We start from the raw sequence: 12,378 nt of genomic DNA, 5'->3' as shown, positions 1-12,378 counted from the left end.
CAGCAAAATAATGACGATAATTTGAGGAAATGACTGAAGGGGACAGCTGGAAGAAGGACTTCCCTTTTCCTAAAGACATCGAAAGCAGAGTGGCCAGAATATGAAGATCTAAGCAGGCTTGCAGAATGGGCATCTGCTACAGCTGCCCACCCGCCACAACAGGAGTTGTTTACTTCTTTTCATTTAACAATTCAGCCCTGTGTTGTAACAAAGGCTACTCTTTCAATTCCACACAGTTCCGAAACCAGTTTGTGATGCAGTTTGCGAAGGCTGCTTTATGAAGAAAAGAAAAAGAATCAGGTCCAGTGCAAATTTCTCCTAATATATGCATTTGTATGCAATGACATGCACATCTTTGTACCGTATTTTTCGCTCTATTGGACGCACCGGACCACAGGACGCACCTAGTTTTTAGAGGGGGAAATCAAGGGAAAAAAATATTAACCCCCCCCCCAGCCCCAAACAGCAATGGACAGGCTGCGCGCAGCCTGTCTGCTTCTCCCAGAGCTTCTTGGGGCTGCGGGGCAAGCCCGGGTTCCCCCACCAGCCCCAAAGGGCAAAGAAGCCAAGACAGCGCGCGGGATCCATAGCTACGCAACCTCTCCAGCCAGGAGCTAAACCTCTCCAGCGTGGCTAAAGAAGAAGACAAGGCAGTGAGCGCGATCCATCCCACTCGCTGCCCTGGCTTCCTCTTTAGCCTTGTGCAGCATCTTTAGTCTTGCGCAACAGGATGGATTGCGCCCGCTGTCCACCGGGGCTGGACTAGATGACTCCTAGGGTTCCCTTCCAACCCTGCAATTCTATGACCTCGGAAGGTGTTTGGGGTCTCCACCACTGGAGGCTTTTAAGCAGCGGTTGGGGGACCATCTGCCTGGCGTTCTTTAGCTGTGATTCCTACATTGTGAGGGGGCTGGGCTAGATGACCCTCGGGTGGCCCTCCCAACTCTATACTACAGTTCTGCAGCAGGAGATCCACAGCCACTTCACACAATGCCCACTCCCAATTTTCATCTGAGAGACATGTAGCTTCAGTGTCTAGGTAGGTACCCCCCTACCTGCCCCACTTCCCCCACCCCACTTAAGCTGAGGGAATTCCTGCCCAGAGAAGCTCCCAGGTGAGGCAAGGGTTAAGATCTACCTCTGGTAGATCTCTTGCGGCTGGAGAGGCACGCAAGTCTAAAGAGGAAGCCAGGGCAGGGAGAGCGATCCATCCCGTTCACTGCCCTGGCTCCCTCTTTAGACTTGCGAAGCCTTTGCGAAGCCTCCCCCACCCCACCCCCCCACCTCACCTCCGCTGGAGAGGCGCGCAAGTCTAAAGAGGGAGCCAGGGCAGCGAACAGGATGGATCACGCTCCCTGCCCTGGCTTCCTCTTTAGACTTGAGAAGCCTCCCCCCCCCCAGAGGCGCGCAAGTCTAAAGAGGGAGGCAAAGCCCGCCCCCCCAGGCGCGCAAGTCTAAAGAGGGAGCCAGGGCAGCGAACGGGATGGATCGCGCTCCCTGCCCTGGCTTCCTCTTTAGACTTGCGAAGCCTCCCCCACCCCCCAGAGGCGCGCAAGTCTAAAGAGGGAGCCAGGGCAGCGAACGGGATGGATCGCGCTCCCTGCCCTGGCTTCCTCTTTAGCCTTGCGAAGCCTCCCCCACCCCCCCACCCCACCTCCGCTGGAGAGGCGCGCAAGTCTAAAGAGGGAGTCAGGGCAGCGAACGGGATGGATCGCGCTCCCTGCCCTGGCTTCCTCTTTAGCCTTGCGAAGCCTCCCCCACCCCCCCCACCCCACCTCCGCTGGAGAGGCGCGCAAGTCTAAAGAGGGAGCCAGGGCAGCGAACGGGATGGATCGCGCTCCCTGCCCTGGCTTCCTCTTTAGACTTGCGAAGCCTCCCCCACCCCCCCCACCCCACCTCCGCTGGAGAGGCGCGCAAGTCTAAAGAGGGAGCCAGGGCAGCGAACGGGATGGATCGCGCTCCCTGCCCTGGCTTCCTCTTTAGCCTTGCGAAGCCTCCCCCACCCCACCTCCGCTGGAGAGGCGCGCAAGTCTAAAGAGGGAGCCAGGGCAGCGAACGGGATGGATCGCGCTCCCTGCCCTGGCTTCCTCTTTAGACTTGCGAAGCCTCCCCCACCCCCCCCACCCCACCTCCGCTGGAGAGGCGCGCAAGTCTAAAGAGGGAGCCAGGGCAGCGAACGGGATGGATCGCGCTCCCTGCCCTGGCTTCCTCTTTAGACTTGCGAAGCCTCCCCCACCCCCCCACCCCACCTCCGCTGGAGAGGCGCGCAAGTCTAAAGAGGGAGCCAGGGCAGCGAACGGGATGGATCGCGCTCCCTGCCCTGGCTTCCTCTTTAGCCTTGCGAAGCCTCCCCCACCCCCCCACCCCACCTCCGCTGGAGAGGCGCGCAAGTCTAAAGAGGGAGTCAGGGCAGCGAACGGGATGGATCGCGCTCCCTGCCCTGGCTTCCTCTTTAGCCTTGCGAAGCCTCCCCCACCCCCCCCACCCCACCTCCGCTGGAGAGGCGCGCAAGTCTAAAGAGGGAGCCAGGGCAGCGAACGGGATGGATCGCGCTCCCTGCCCTGGCTTCCTCTTTAGACTTGCGAAGCCTCCCCCACCCCCCCACCCCACCTCCGCTGGAGAGGCGCGCAAGTCTAAAGAGGGAGCCAGGGCAGCGAACGGGATGGATTGCGCTCCCTGCCCTGGCTTCCTCTTTAGCCTTGCGAAGTCTCCCGCGGCTGGAGAGGTTGTGCAAGGCTTTTCTAGAGGAGGGAGAAGGGACTGACTGGCGTGTCAGTCCCTTCTCCCTCTTGGGGAAAAGCCCGCAAGAGCCGCGCGAAGCTTGTGTGGGGCTCTTGGGGGCTTTTCCTGCCTGCCTCCCCCCTGCATTCGCTCCATAGGACGCACAGACTTTCCCCCTTAGTTTTTAAGACGGGAAAAGTGCGTCCTATGGTGCGAAAAGTACGGTATTTCTCTCTTCAACAATGCATGTTTATACGCTGTGTTCACTAATATATGCAATTTTATGCACTTTGCCCTAGTAAAATGCAAATTTCACACATTACCTGGCTTAGAGTACTGCTTTGCAAAATTCAGAGAAGTGTAAATTTCAAAGAATGGCTGTTTTTCAGTTTATGCATTGCTTTGGAAAGGGGAAATTCAGTAAGTTTGCCCATAATTGTGAACTGATTAAATTCCCCCTCCATCCTATTTGCACATTTGCTGAAGGCTTGACATTTTTTCTTCACCATTTTGAGCAATTAATTTTATTTCTTTTTTAACAACAACAACAAAACCCCACCACTTTGTATTCTGAAGATTATGGACATATCATAAGTACCTTTAATAGCTATGTAGAAGAAGGAGTTTGGGTGTGTGCAATTTGCCTCCTGCCTGAAACACTACACTTGACAAACTGCACCTGACAATATTGCTTCTTCTACAGAACTGTGAAGAGCTACCCATTATTTGTTCTGATTAGCCTACCCACCATGCCCAGAGTCTGCAATTGACAATGCCTTTGCCATCACGTGGATTTACAAAATTCCTGTGCTTCGTCTGTCCTTTAAAGTATAAGAAAATGCTGGCATGAAAAGAGATTACATATGTAAAGCATTATTGTATTTTGACTTTGGCTTACGGTTTAAGTGAGTAAACAATCCCTTCTAAACATCTGTAGAGTGCACGTGGATTAGCATAAGGGATCAGTCTAAAAAGCAGACATTTAACTCCTTGAAACAATTGGCCAGTGTAATTGGGGGATACATAACCTTCTGTTCCTACTCAAAAATAGAGATCAGACCAACGTGGATCAGGACTAGTGCTGGTGTAATGCCAAACATTAAGAGATTGGGAATGGGCCACAATACTGCCTGCTTTCTTGATCTTTGCTCTCTCCCCCTTTGTTTCTATTGCTTCCATTATACAATTTCCCATTAGCCATGGTTTAATATTATGCCTGCACTATTAACCATAGTTCATCCCAACTATGAAATGCCTCTAACTCAGCATTTGAAACCAAATTTGGTTCAAATGCAGGGTAGAAGCACATCTGGGAAACAATGAACCACTGTTAATGTTGACGCAGACATAGATCTGAACCACAGTTAAGGACGCCAGGCCCTTATGTGTGTGTCTGTATTGCATTCCCTTCCCCTCAATTCCTGTCCAAAAATGGTGGCCTATTCTGCCTGCCACACCTCTACCCCCTCACAGGTCACTACTGATTATTAGTCAATAAACACTTTTTAAAAATTCCAGTCTGTAATAAGGGCAGGGGGTGAAAGATCAGAAGGGGTTTGTAAGACATGAGGATGATCTCAGCTTCATAGTGGAATTGATCACTGTCCAATCTCTGTAAATGTGAAAAATACAGCGGTTTCATTGCTGGCAGCAGCACAACTCAGAGTTAGACACAGACGGGTTGTGCAGAAAACAGCTTCTGCTTAGTGGAGCAGTAAAGGCCTTTGCTCACTCGGCTGTGAGATAACGGATATGTACCCACTATCACAGTGCCTCTGAATCACTTTGACAAGACTACATACTGTGTCTGAATGTATCTTAAGCCTTTTTTCTGGTAAGAGATGCAAACATTTGATTGTACAGCAGAGGTTCTCACAACAACGATAGCCTGAACTGAGCACATAACAGACAATGGAAAAGGAATAAGCAGACAGGTTTGCGGGACCAGTATGCTTGTGGTTCATTTCGATTGACACTCAGTTTAGGGAATAACAACAAAATCAATTGGAAGATAAAAACACATCCTAATGGGAAAATATATGAGAGTGCTTGCAAGGAAGACACACACAAGTGCCCCCTTCCCAATTATGGGGGGATATTTCTGCAGCCACTTTGCAGTGGAGACTGCTCTTAGGAATGACCATCCATAGGAAGAGAGGATTCATGTTACAACAAAGGAGATTCTGACGAAACATCAGAAATAATTTTCTAACTTTCCAACAGTGGAACCGTCTCCCTTGGGAGATGGTGGACTCTCCTTCCTTGGAGGTTTTTAAGCAGAGGTTGGATGGCCATCTGCCATGGAAGCTTTAGTTGAGATTCCCACATTGCAGAATCATACAGTTGAATGATTCTATTCTCAGAAGAAGCTGCATTATATGGAGGCAGACCATTAATCAGTATGGGCTACATTTCTCGGTACTGTTAGCCATGGTCTCAAGCCAAGGTCCTCGCACACCTTAACTGAAGATTCCAGGGATTAAGTCTGAAACCTTTCATTTTCCAAGCACATTCTCTGCCCCTGAGCTGCAACCCTTTGATTCATTTCTAAGAAAATGACAGCCTGATGCCTTCTCCTAGTCTTCTTGGGACAAGCACTGCCCTCTCTTACAGAGATTTTGCTGTTGCTTAATTCTCACTGTGGTGGGAAACCTGTGCCTGGGCTGTATCACAGCAGACAGTAAGAGCAAACTCAGACAATGAGATGTGCCACCATGCAGCTTTCATATTTTTAAAAATCATTATGGAAAACTTGTCAGCATTATTGTGAGAAATTATCCTACTAAACATACCACTGTAACAGGCAGACAGTATTTAGCTAGAGCTGCCCATTTTCTAATTATCTATACAGAAGAAAACGTGACCTCAGAGTGAGGTTTGCTTACATCCATGAGTGCAGCGTTAATGTAGTTACTTGATTCCCCATCAACGGAGATAAGGAAGGGGAGGCACCGGTCCAAGGGGAGTACATCCATGCAGCGATTCTTGTCGTGGTTCCTTGGCAAGAGTCCAATGCTGCAATCCTCTGGCCGTACTCGAGGCGTTACTATATTAAGGGTCTGTAGGCAAGGGAAGAAACAGGAGCTGATTAGTGTTTAACATAAAAAGATGTGATTTTACACATAAAATGCAAGTGTTCTCTTTTGCCAATCTATCTGACAGCGGCCAGACTGAACTCATAAAACTTCTCAACATGCAAGGCTGGAACTCATACTGCTACATTGGGGTGAGGGAGGATAGAATCACCTTCTTTCATAATTCAGGTTTGAAACTTCCCCAGTGCTTGCAGAGTGCTGAAAACTACAGGTTTAAATAAAAACAGAACACTTGCTTTGAGACTATTTTTAATATTTCAGACAATGTATCTGTCTAATATTCTTTTCTGCAGGAACCCAATAAGGTAACTGAGCAGCCAAAGAGCATGAAAAATATGACCAAGCGACAACACATAAAACATAATGGTGCAAGTCATCTCTGATATCACCTTAGTTGTGGCTATTTTGGATGTCTATGCTAACAGTAAGACCAGATAATGTCCATACCATGCAAGAGTCACTGAAGCTTCCAAGCTTGTGATAGGTGAAATCTGCCCATCTTGAATAAAGTTCAGCTTTAAATGTTCATATTTATTATTACATTGTACTCCAGCTACACTTCATATGTTATTGGGTGTTTTCATTTCTTCCTGTTTAAAGAGCTAAATCAAGGAATATTACTCAGCAGTATTCTGTATCATAGTGACATATTAATATGATGTTTGAACTTCTGTATTCTCTGTATTCTCAGTCAAATGCAAACCAGAAGGTACTGTGTATCTTTCGATTATATCAGCTTTTGCTAAAAATGGGTGCACTCAGAGCCTTTGTTCATGCCTTTAAACTTGTAAAATCATTACGGTTCATCTAAGAAAGCATATTAAGGTTGGAAGCTCAACCAGTTTTTCCTACATAGCTATTAAATTGATTGAACCAACACCATACTGAATAACACTCATTTATTATTTCACATAGATCCATGGTATTCCAAACATTAAAATCAGAACTCGAATAAAAAGACTTCAAACTGTCAAAGCCATGTGTGATGCTCAAATCTGTGATCTCAGTGGGAATTGATGCATGCTATAGATAACTAGAGCCAGCCAAAAAAAATTATTTAGGCCAGAATGCTCTCCTGCAGCGCTAAATCCTTTTGATGGAGTTCTCTCAGGCAACTGTCTGGCACAAAGTAGAACCTAAAATTCCTTGTAATGACACTCCTTTGCCCGGATGCGCATGATGAGCTGCATCATGAGAAGGGCTAGACATTTGGCCTCTTAGTGATTCATCAATGTCTCTTTCCCACTAATCTTGATAAACCAACACTCAAGCATGCCCACAGCTCCAGATCATGCAGTTAGCTGTAAAAACAAGCAAACCTGCACCTTTTAATGTCACCCTGGTCTCTTCTCTCCATCCCTGCAGCCATTCAGTTAATGCACATAGGGTTTATTTAAGAGGCAGGAGCTGGAAACTAAATCTTTTTTATACAGATCAGCAAACTAAAGTCATGGTACCAACAAAGGCCTCTGGGTGTCATTCAGATACATAGAGTGATCATAAATCAGAATCTACTCTAGTTTTATGTATGATAGCCACTTTTTCAATGTGTACATTGCATAGTGACTACACAGGAGTTTCACAGTGAGATCCAGCCCATTCATCATTTATATAAAGAAGGTGCCACAGCCCAGATCTGTAGATTTGATCTAGCCCTTAACCAGGACCTGAGCTCCTGATGTGCTCAGGTCCTCCTTTCGGGCTTCCCATTGGCATCTGGTTGGCCACTGTGAGAACAGGATGCTGGACTAGATGGGCGTTTGACCTGATCCAACATGGCTCTGCTGGTGCAGATCTGACACCACCACATTCCTGATAGGGTCTCGATATCCCCCACCAGCAAGCCTCCAACCATTTACCTGGTGGCAACTTCTTACACAGTCCAACTTCTTACCTTGTGGCAAATACAATGAGAATATCTCACTGGAGATAGATGCTTGTCTACCTTCTTGGTGCTTTGAATACTGGTCTTGCAGTTTTCAAAGAGCCAGGAAGGTGTTTATTTTTCTGAATCAGAGAAGATGAGTGGGGCGCTGTAGTAACTTATGGGGTGCATAGTACATTTCCCTAAAACCAGATCTTCATAACCGCTTGCAACATTCTACACAAATAATATATGGAATGCACCTCTTGTGCATATTGGAGATGGTTCTGAAGCAGGATTGTGAAACTTAAATTAGGGCATCTTAATGTTGTTCAGCCAAACAGCAAAATCGCTGATGTTTCCCACCAGACCCTGTTCAAAAGTGGGCAGCAGCAAACTGATGGAATCTATTGGTTAAAAGTGCACTTTTATTTTGTGTAAAGCAGTGTTTTGGAAGAGATATATGACCTTTCGATTCTCTGCGAAGAAACAAACAGAAAAGCTGTAAACAAAATGTTAATGAGATTGGGGCATACTTCAAAGGGAGAAAGTCCATCTTCTAGCTTCATAATGGCCATTTTCAGATGAAGCAAGGTGAGCTTTGTAACATAAACCAATTTACAAACAATTTGGTGAATGGAAGCAGAACATTTTGTTCACTGCTGTGAGAGAAATGGTTACATTTTTGTTTCACAGCCCCAGGCAAACATTAGCGAAAGCGTCCATTCAACCTAAATGTTTCCTTCGTGTAAGCACTAAATATCTGCAGCAGAAGTTGTGGTACCCGTTGATCACCTTTTCTTCGATTCATGGAACTGTAACTTTTCAGCAGTCTTGCAAATGGAGAGAAATAATCTGATGCACAGACATCTGCTACACAAACAAAACTGCAAACCAAGAAACTCACCTCAGTAGTTAATTTATGCCTGGCTTAAACACATACTGACTGGGAGCCCAGTCCCATAACATCAGGTGTGTGAGGACAGCCTGTGGTTATGTAGAAGTAAAAGTAAGAACGAGTATTCTGGTGTGCATTTCTTCTAATATACTGATATACCCTTAACAATTTGGAATGTTATTTCCAGTTGTTTATGCACTTTTTGTATACTTTACTCTTGTAAATAAATTTTTGTACACTTCACTTGCCTGGAAAACTGCAGTGCAAAATTCAGAAAAGTACAAATTTTGAAGGATGACTTTCAAAATTCAAAGTGTGAATTTGGAAGATGGTAGCATTTCATAAAGTGTGAACTAGATAGGTTTGCCTTCAAATGTGAATTGATTCAAATTTCTCCCCCACTCCTTATACATGAACATACTTATTCATACTTACATATCCATGCAACGGGTCCCTCCCAATAGCCACTGTCTTTTCAGCCTGACCCTCTTTTGGTTTCCATTACTGAACCATGTGTTTTTACTATAAATGGTGCTTCCACATTCCCAGAAGGGAGGGAAAATCTATAATCTGACTATATACCATTGTGAGCTATGTACACTCTCTTTTGTATCTAATACACGGGAGGTGACAAATGTGGACATTTTGACAATATACATGCGAGCATCCTTGGCACCCTGTTATAATTTGAGACATGCCAGTCATCTCCTATTCCATGACTGACAAAATACAAGGTCTGCATTTTTATTTTTATTTTACCTGGAATTCATCTTTAATCTGGCTGGAATTCGTCTGCGGATCCAGTCTGCTGATGTTGTAGTATATGGATCTGAATTCACAAACAGGGATGGCTGTGTTGCCACAAAGGCATGCTTCTAGAATGGCATCATGAACGAAGACATACTGTTCCTACGCAGTAAGAAGTTGTACATTGATCATTGTCAGTTTCCTCAGGATCAATCTTACACATCCTACTTTAATAATGAAATGCTCAACGTTCCCTCTCAGAGTTCTCGGGTCAACAAAACACTCCTACCGTCCAACTGGAGTGGGAAGTGCTTGCATTTTATCATTGTGTGTGTGTGTTTTCCCCTCCTGGATAAAAGCAAACCCAATGCCAAGGCAAACACATGTCAAAACATGGGTAACAGATACATTTTAAAAAGCATTCGGGCAGGTGGAATGATAGGCAAAGTTTTGCCTGGCTCTTAATCCATCTCCAGCATTAAAACTGATCCCAGTTAATTATTTCTATAGCACAATTCATGCATATGGCAATTTACATTCTACAACATGTAACTACAATTCCTGGTGTACATGCTTAAGCAAAGGCGTACAAGTGGACATAGACTTTTATTCGGCGACATATTCTACCTATAAAATATTTTACCTGGTTTTTAATTATTGATTATTCTGAGAACATAACTGCTTTTTCTAAAAGGGCCATTTCACTACTTATGTCAGTGGAGACAAACCCAGGTTTGCCACCATATTTACGTTCAACAGGATGCTGACCCTTGATCCGCATATCTGCATTGTGATATGTTTGCAAAAACTTGTTTGTCAAAATAATCTCTTACATTTGGTGTATAAATATAAAATATGTGTATGGCTAAGAGGTGTAATGTGTGAAATAACCCAATACTTAAGACATCCGGTTCTAGTGAGTGGTGGGATGAACATAATGTATACGAACTTGTGATGATGATCTTGTCAAATCTCTCATTTTGAGGTTGCCTGGATTACAGGTGCTGAATGCAAAACAAAGACTATGGCCACCTCAGATTTTCCCAGCTAAAAAGTAGATTTGAATTGAATGATTGCTGGGGAAATTTAAAGAGTTCAGACTGTGTTTCAATTAATGGAAACTGGTGGGTTTAATAGCAGCAGCTTTGTGAGATGGATTTGGAAGCTAATGATAGATGTTTAATGTTAGCTTGCGCGTTACAAATTACGCTGTGTGATTCCAGTGATGAAAGCAGACTTTGTTTTTCAATGATGCATGTGCATGTCATATTCAGGCACTAGATTATGAGACATTTCCTTGTATGTGTGCATGAAATGCCTCTTCTCAGATAGAGCCAGCAGCCTGTGCTTTTTTAGGTACTTGTATTAAAAATAAATATAGATTATTGCCACCCTGGGCTCCTTCCAGAGGAAGGGCACAGGATATAAATTTAATAAATTATATCTGCTGGCCCACTAATTAGGGGCACTTTGCAAACCCTTCAACATAATTCCACAAATTGCACCAAGGGATTAATTGACCAGGCTTCACAGGCATACTAGATACGCTCACATGTTTGCCTTTTCTTCCATTATATAGGCTACAGCCATCTGGTAGTGTGGAGCTGTTTCTTGGAAACAAGCTGACAGGCAAGAAAATGCATCCTTACACCTACCTCCGTCTGCACCAAGTTGACCCTCTGGGATCGCAGCTCCCGCACACAGTTAAATATGTCCACCACACCTTCGTTCTCTGCCATGTCAAGCATGATGTCAATGGCAATAAAGCACCCTGTCCTCCCAGCACCAGCACTGAAGGAGAGGTGGGGGGGGGGGAGAGAAACAGGGACCAGATCAATGGACCATGAAAAGGCAGAGCATTCAGTGGTGGTGGTGGGAATGAGCATTGTAAATTCAGCTGTCTTCCTTCATTAGTCCCTCTTTGCCCTGAAGGTCTGGACAGCACTGCAGTGCCACTCCAGTTCTCTGGGGACGGCAAGGCTAGAAAACTTCAGGAAAAGGTACGGAGCAGAGATATTAAAAGAAAGAATGGAGAAAATACCAAAAGGGAAAAGAAGACCCAAGATAGCAAGTCGTACTATCTGCAATACACTAAATCAAAAACAAAAACACATATGTATGTTGAACAGCTTGGAACAGCAGGTGTGGAACTCATTTCTGTTGACAAGCAGAGAGAGAGAGAGAGAGAGAGAGAGATAGACTCTGAAGTCAGATTTCAAAGGGGTCTTTCTTCAGCTTTTCATTTTTTAAATGCAAACTTCTATTTTCTCCAAGACAGACACATTTGGACAATGCTTAGTGGTTTCCTTCTAATCTTTGGCCTATGCAAATTATTCAGATCATACAGGTTGGATATCCAGACCTGGTCGCAAGAAGTTTCAAAGCAAGCATCTCACCGTTCTGAGTATCTGGGGTATTAAGACTGTCCAGTAATGTTTGCACTTATTTATTTGTTTAAATATTGCCTCACTTTTATATAGTATACTGAAGGTAGATTACAACATGCAAAAGATAATAAAACCAGTCAATAGATATCAATTAAAAATGTATTTTAAAACATCAAAAATCAAACAGCAAAACAGCAAACAACCGTCCCCTCAACAACCCCCCCTTCCGAACCAGCACCCCAGCCCAAGACTCTGTTCAGCAGCCTTGGCTTTTGTAGCTGGAGTCAGTCAGGGCCCCATCCTCCCAGGCCAGGTATAAAAAGGCCTGCAAGGTAGGGTGCAGGTCTTTCAGGACTCACAGCCAATATGGGCTAGAGCAGCCTTTCTCAACCTGTGGGTCCCCAGATGTTGTTGAACTACAACTCCCATCACCCCTAGCTATCAAGGCCAGAGCTCAGGGATGATGGGAGTTGTAGTCCAACAACATCTGGGGACCCACAGGTTGAGAACCGCTGGTCTAGACCTTTCTCCCCAACATGTTAATTTTGTATTCACAGGCATTTGTTTCTTGCCCGCTGTGGGGAGGAATTTCTAAACCTTCTAACTGAAATGTATAAACCTATCATCTGAAGACATGCAGTGCACCAACAGATACATATTGTGAGG

General features: G+C 45.2%; 1 protein-coding gene across 1 annotated transcript in view; it reads right to left on the bottom strand.

Annotated features, from left to right (window-relative positions):
• Positions 1 to 12,378, bottom strand: part of PTPRT (protein tyrosine phosphatase receptor type T) — a 594,790-nt gene that overhangs the window by 17,031 nt on the left and 565,381 nt on the right. Inside the window, exons 28-30 of the mRNA XM_083446701.1 lie at positions 10,981 to 11,116; positions 9,338 to 9,487; positions 5,607 to 5,780 (exon numbers count right to left, since the gene is read on the bottom strand). Coding sequence (XP_083302827.1) covers positions 5,607 to 5,780; positions 9,338 to 9,487; positions 10,981 to 11,116 — 460 coding nt within the window. The remainder of the gene's footprint in view (positions 1 to 5,606; positions 5,781 to 9,337; positions 9,488 to 10,980; positions 11,117 to 12,378) is intronic.

The sequence above is a fragment of the Podarcis tiliguerta genome (genome assembly GCF_965153285.1).
Source record: "Podarcis tiliguerta genome assembly, chromosome: 6".
NCBI lineage: Eukaryota > Metazoa > Chordata > Lepidosauria > Squamata > Lacertidae > Podarcis > Podarcis tiliguerta.
Note: the sequence above shows the minus strand (reverse complement) of the source record. Positions and strands in the feature narration are given on the sequence as shown.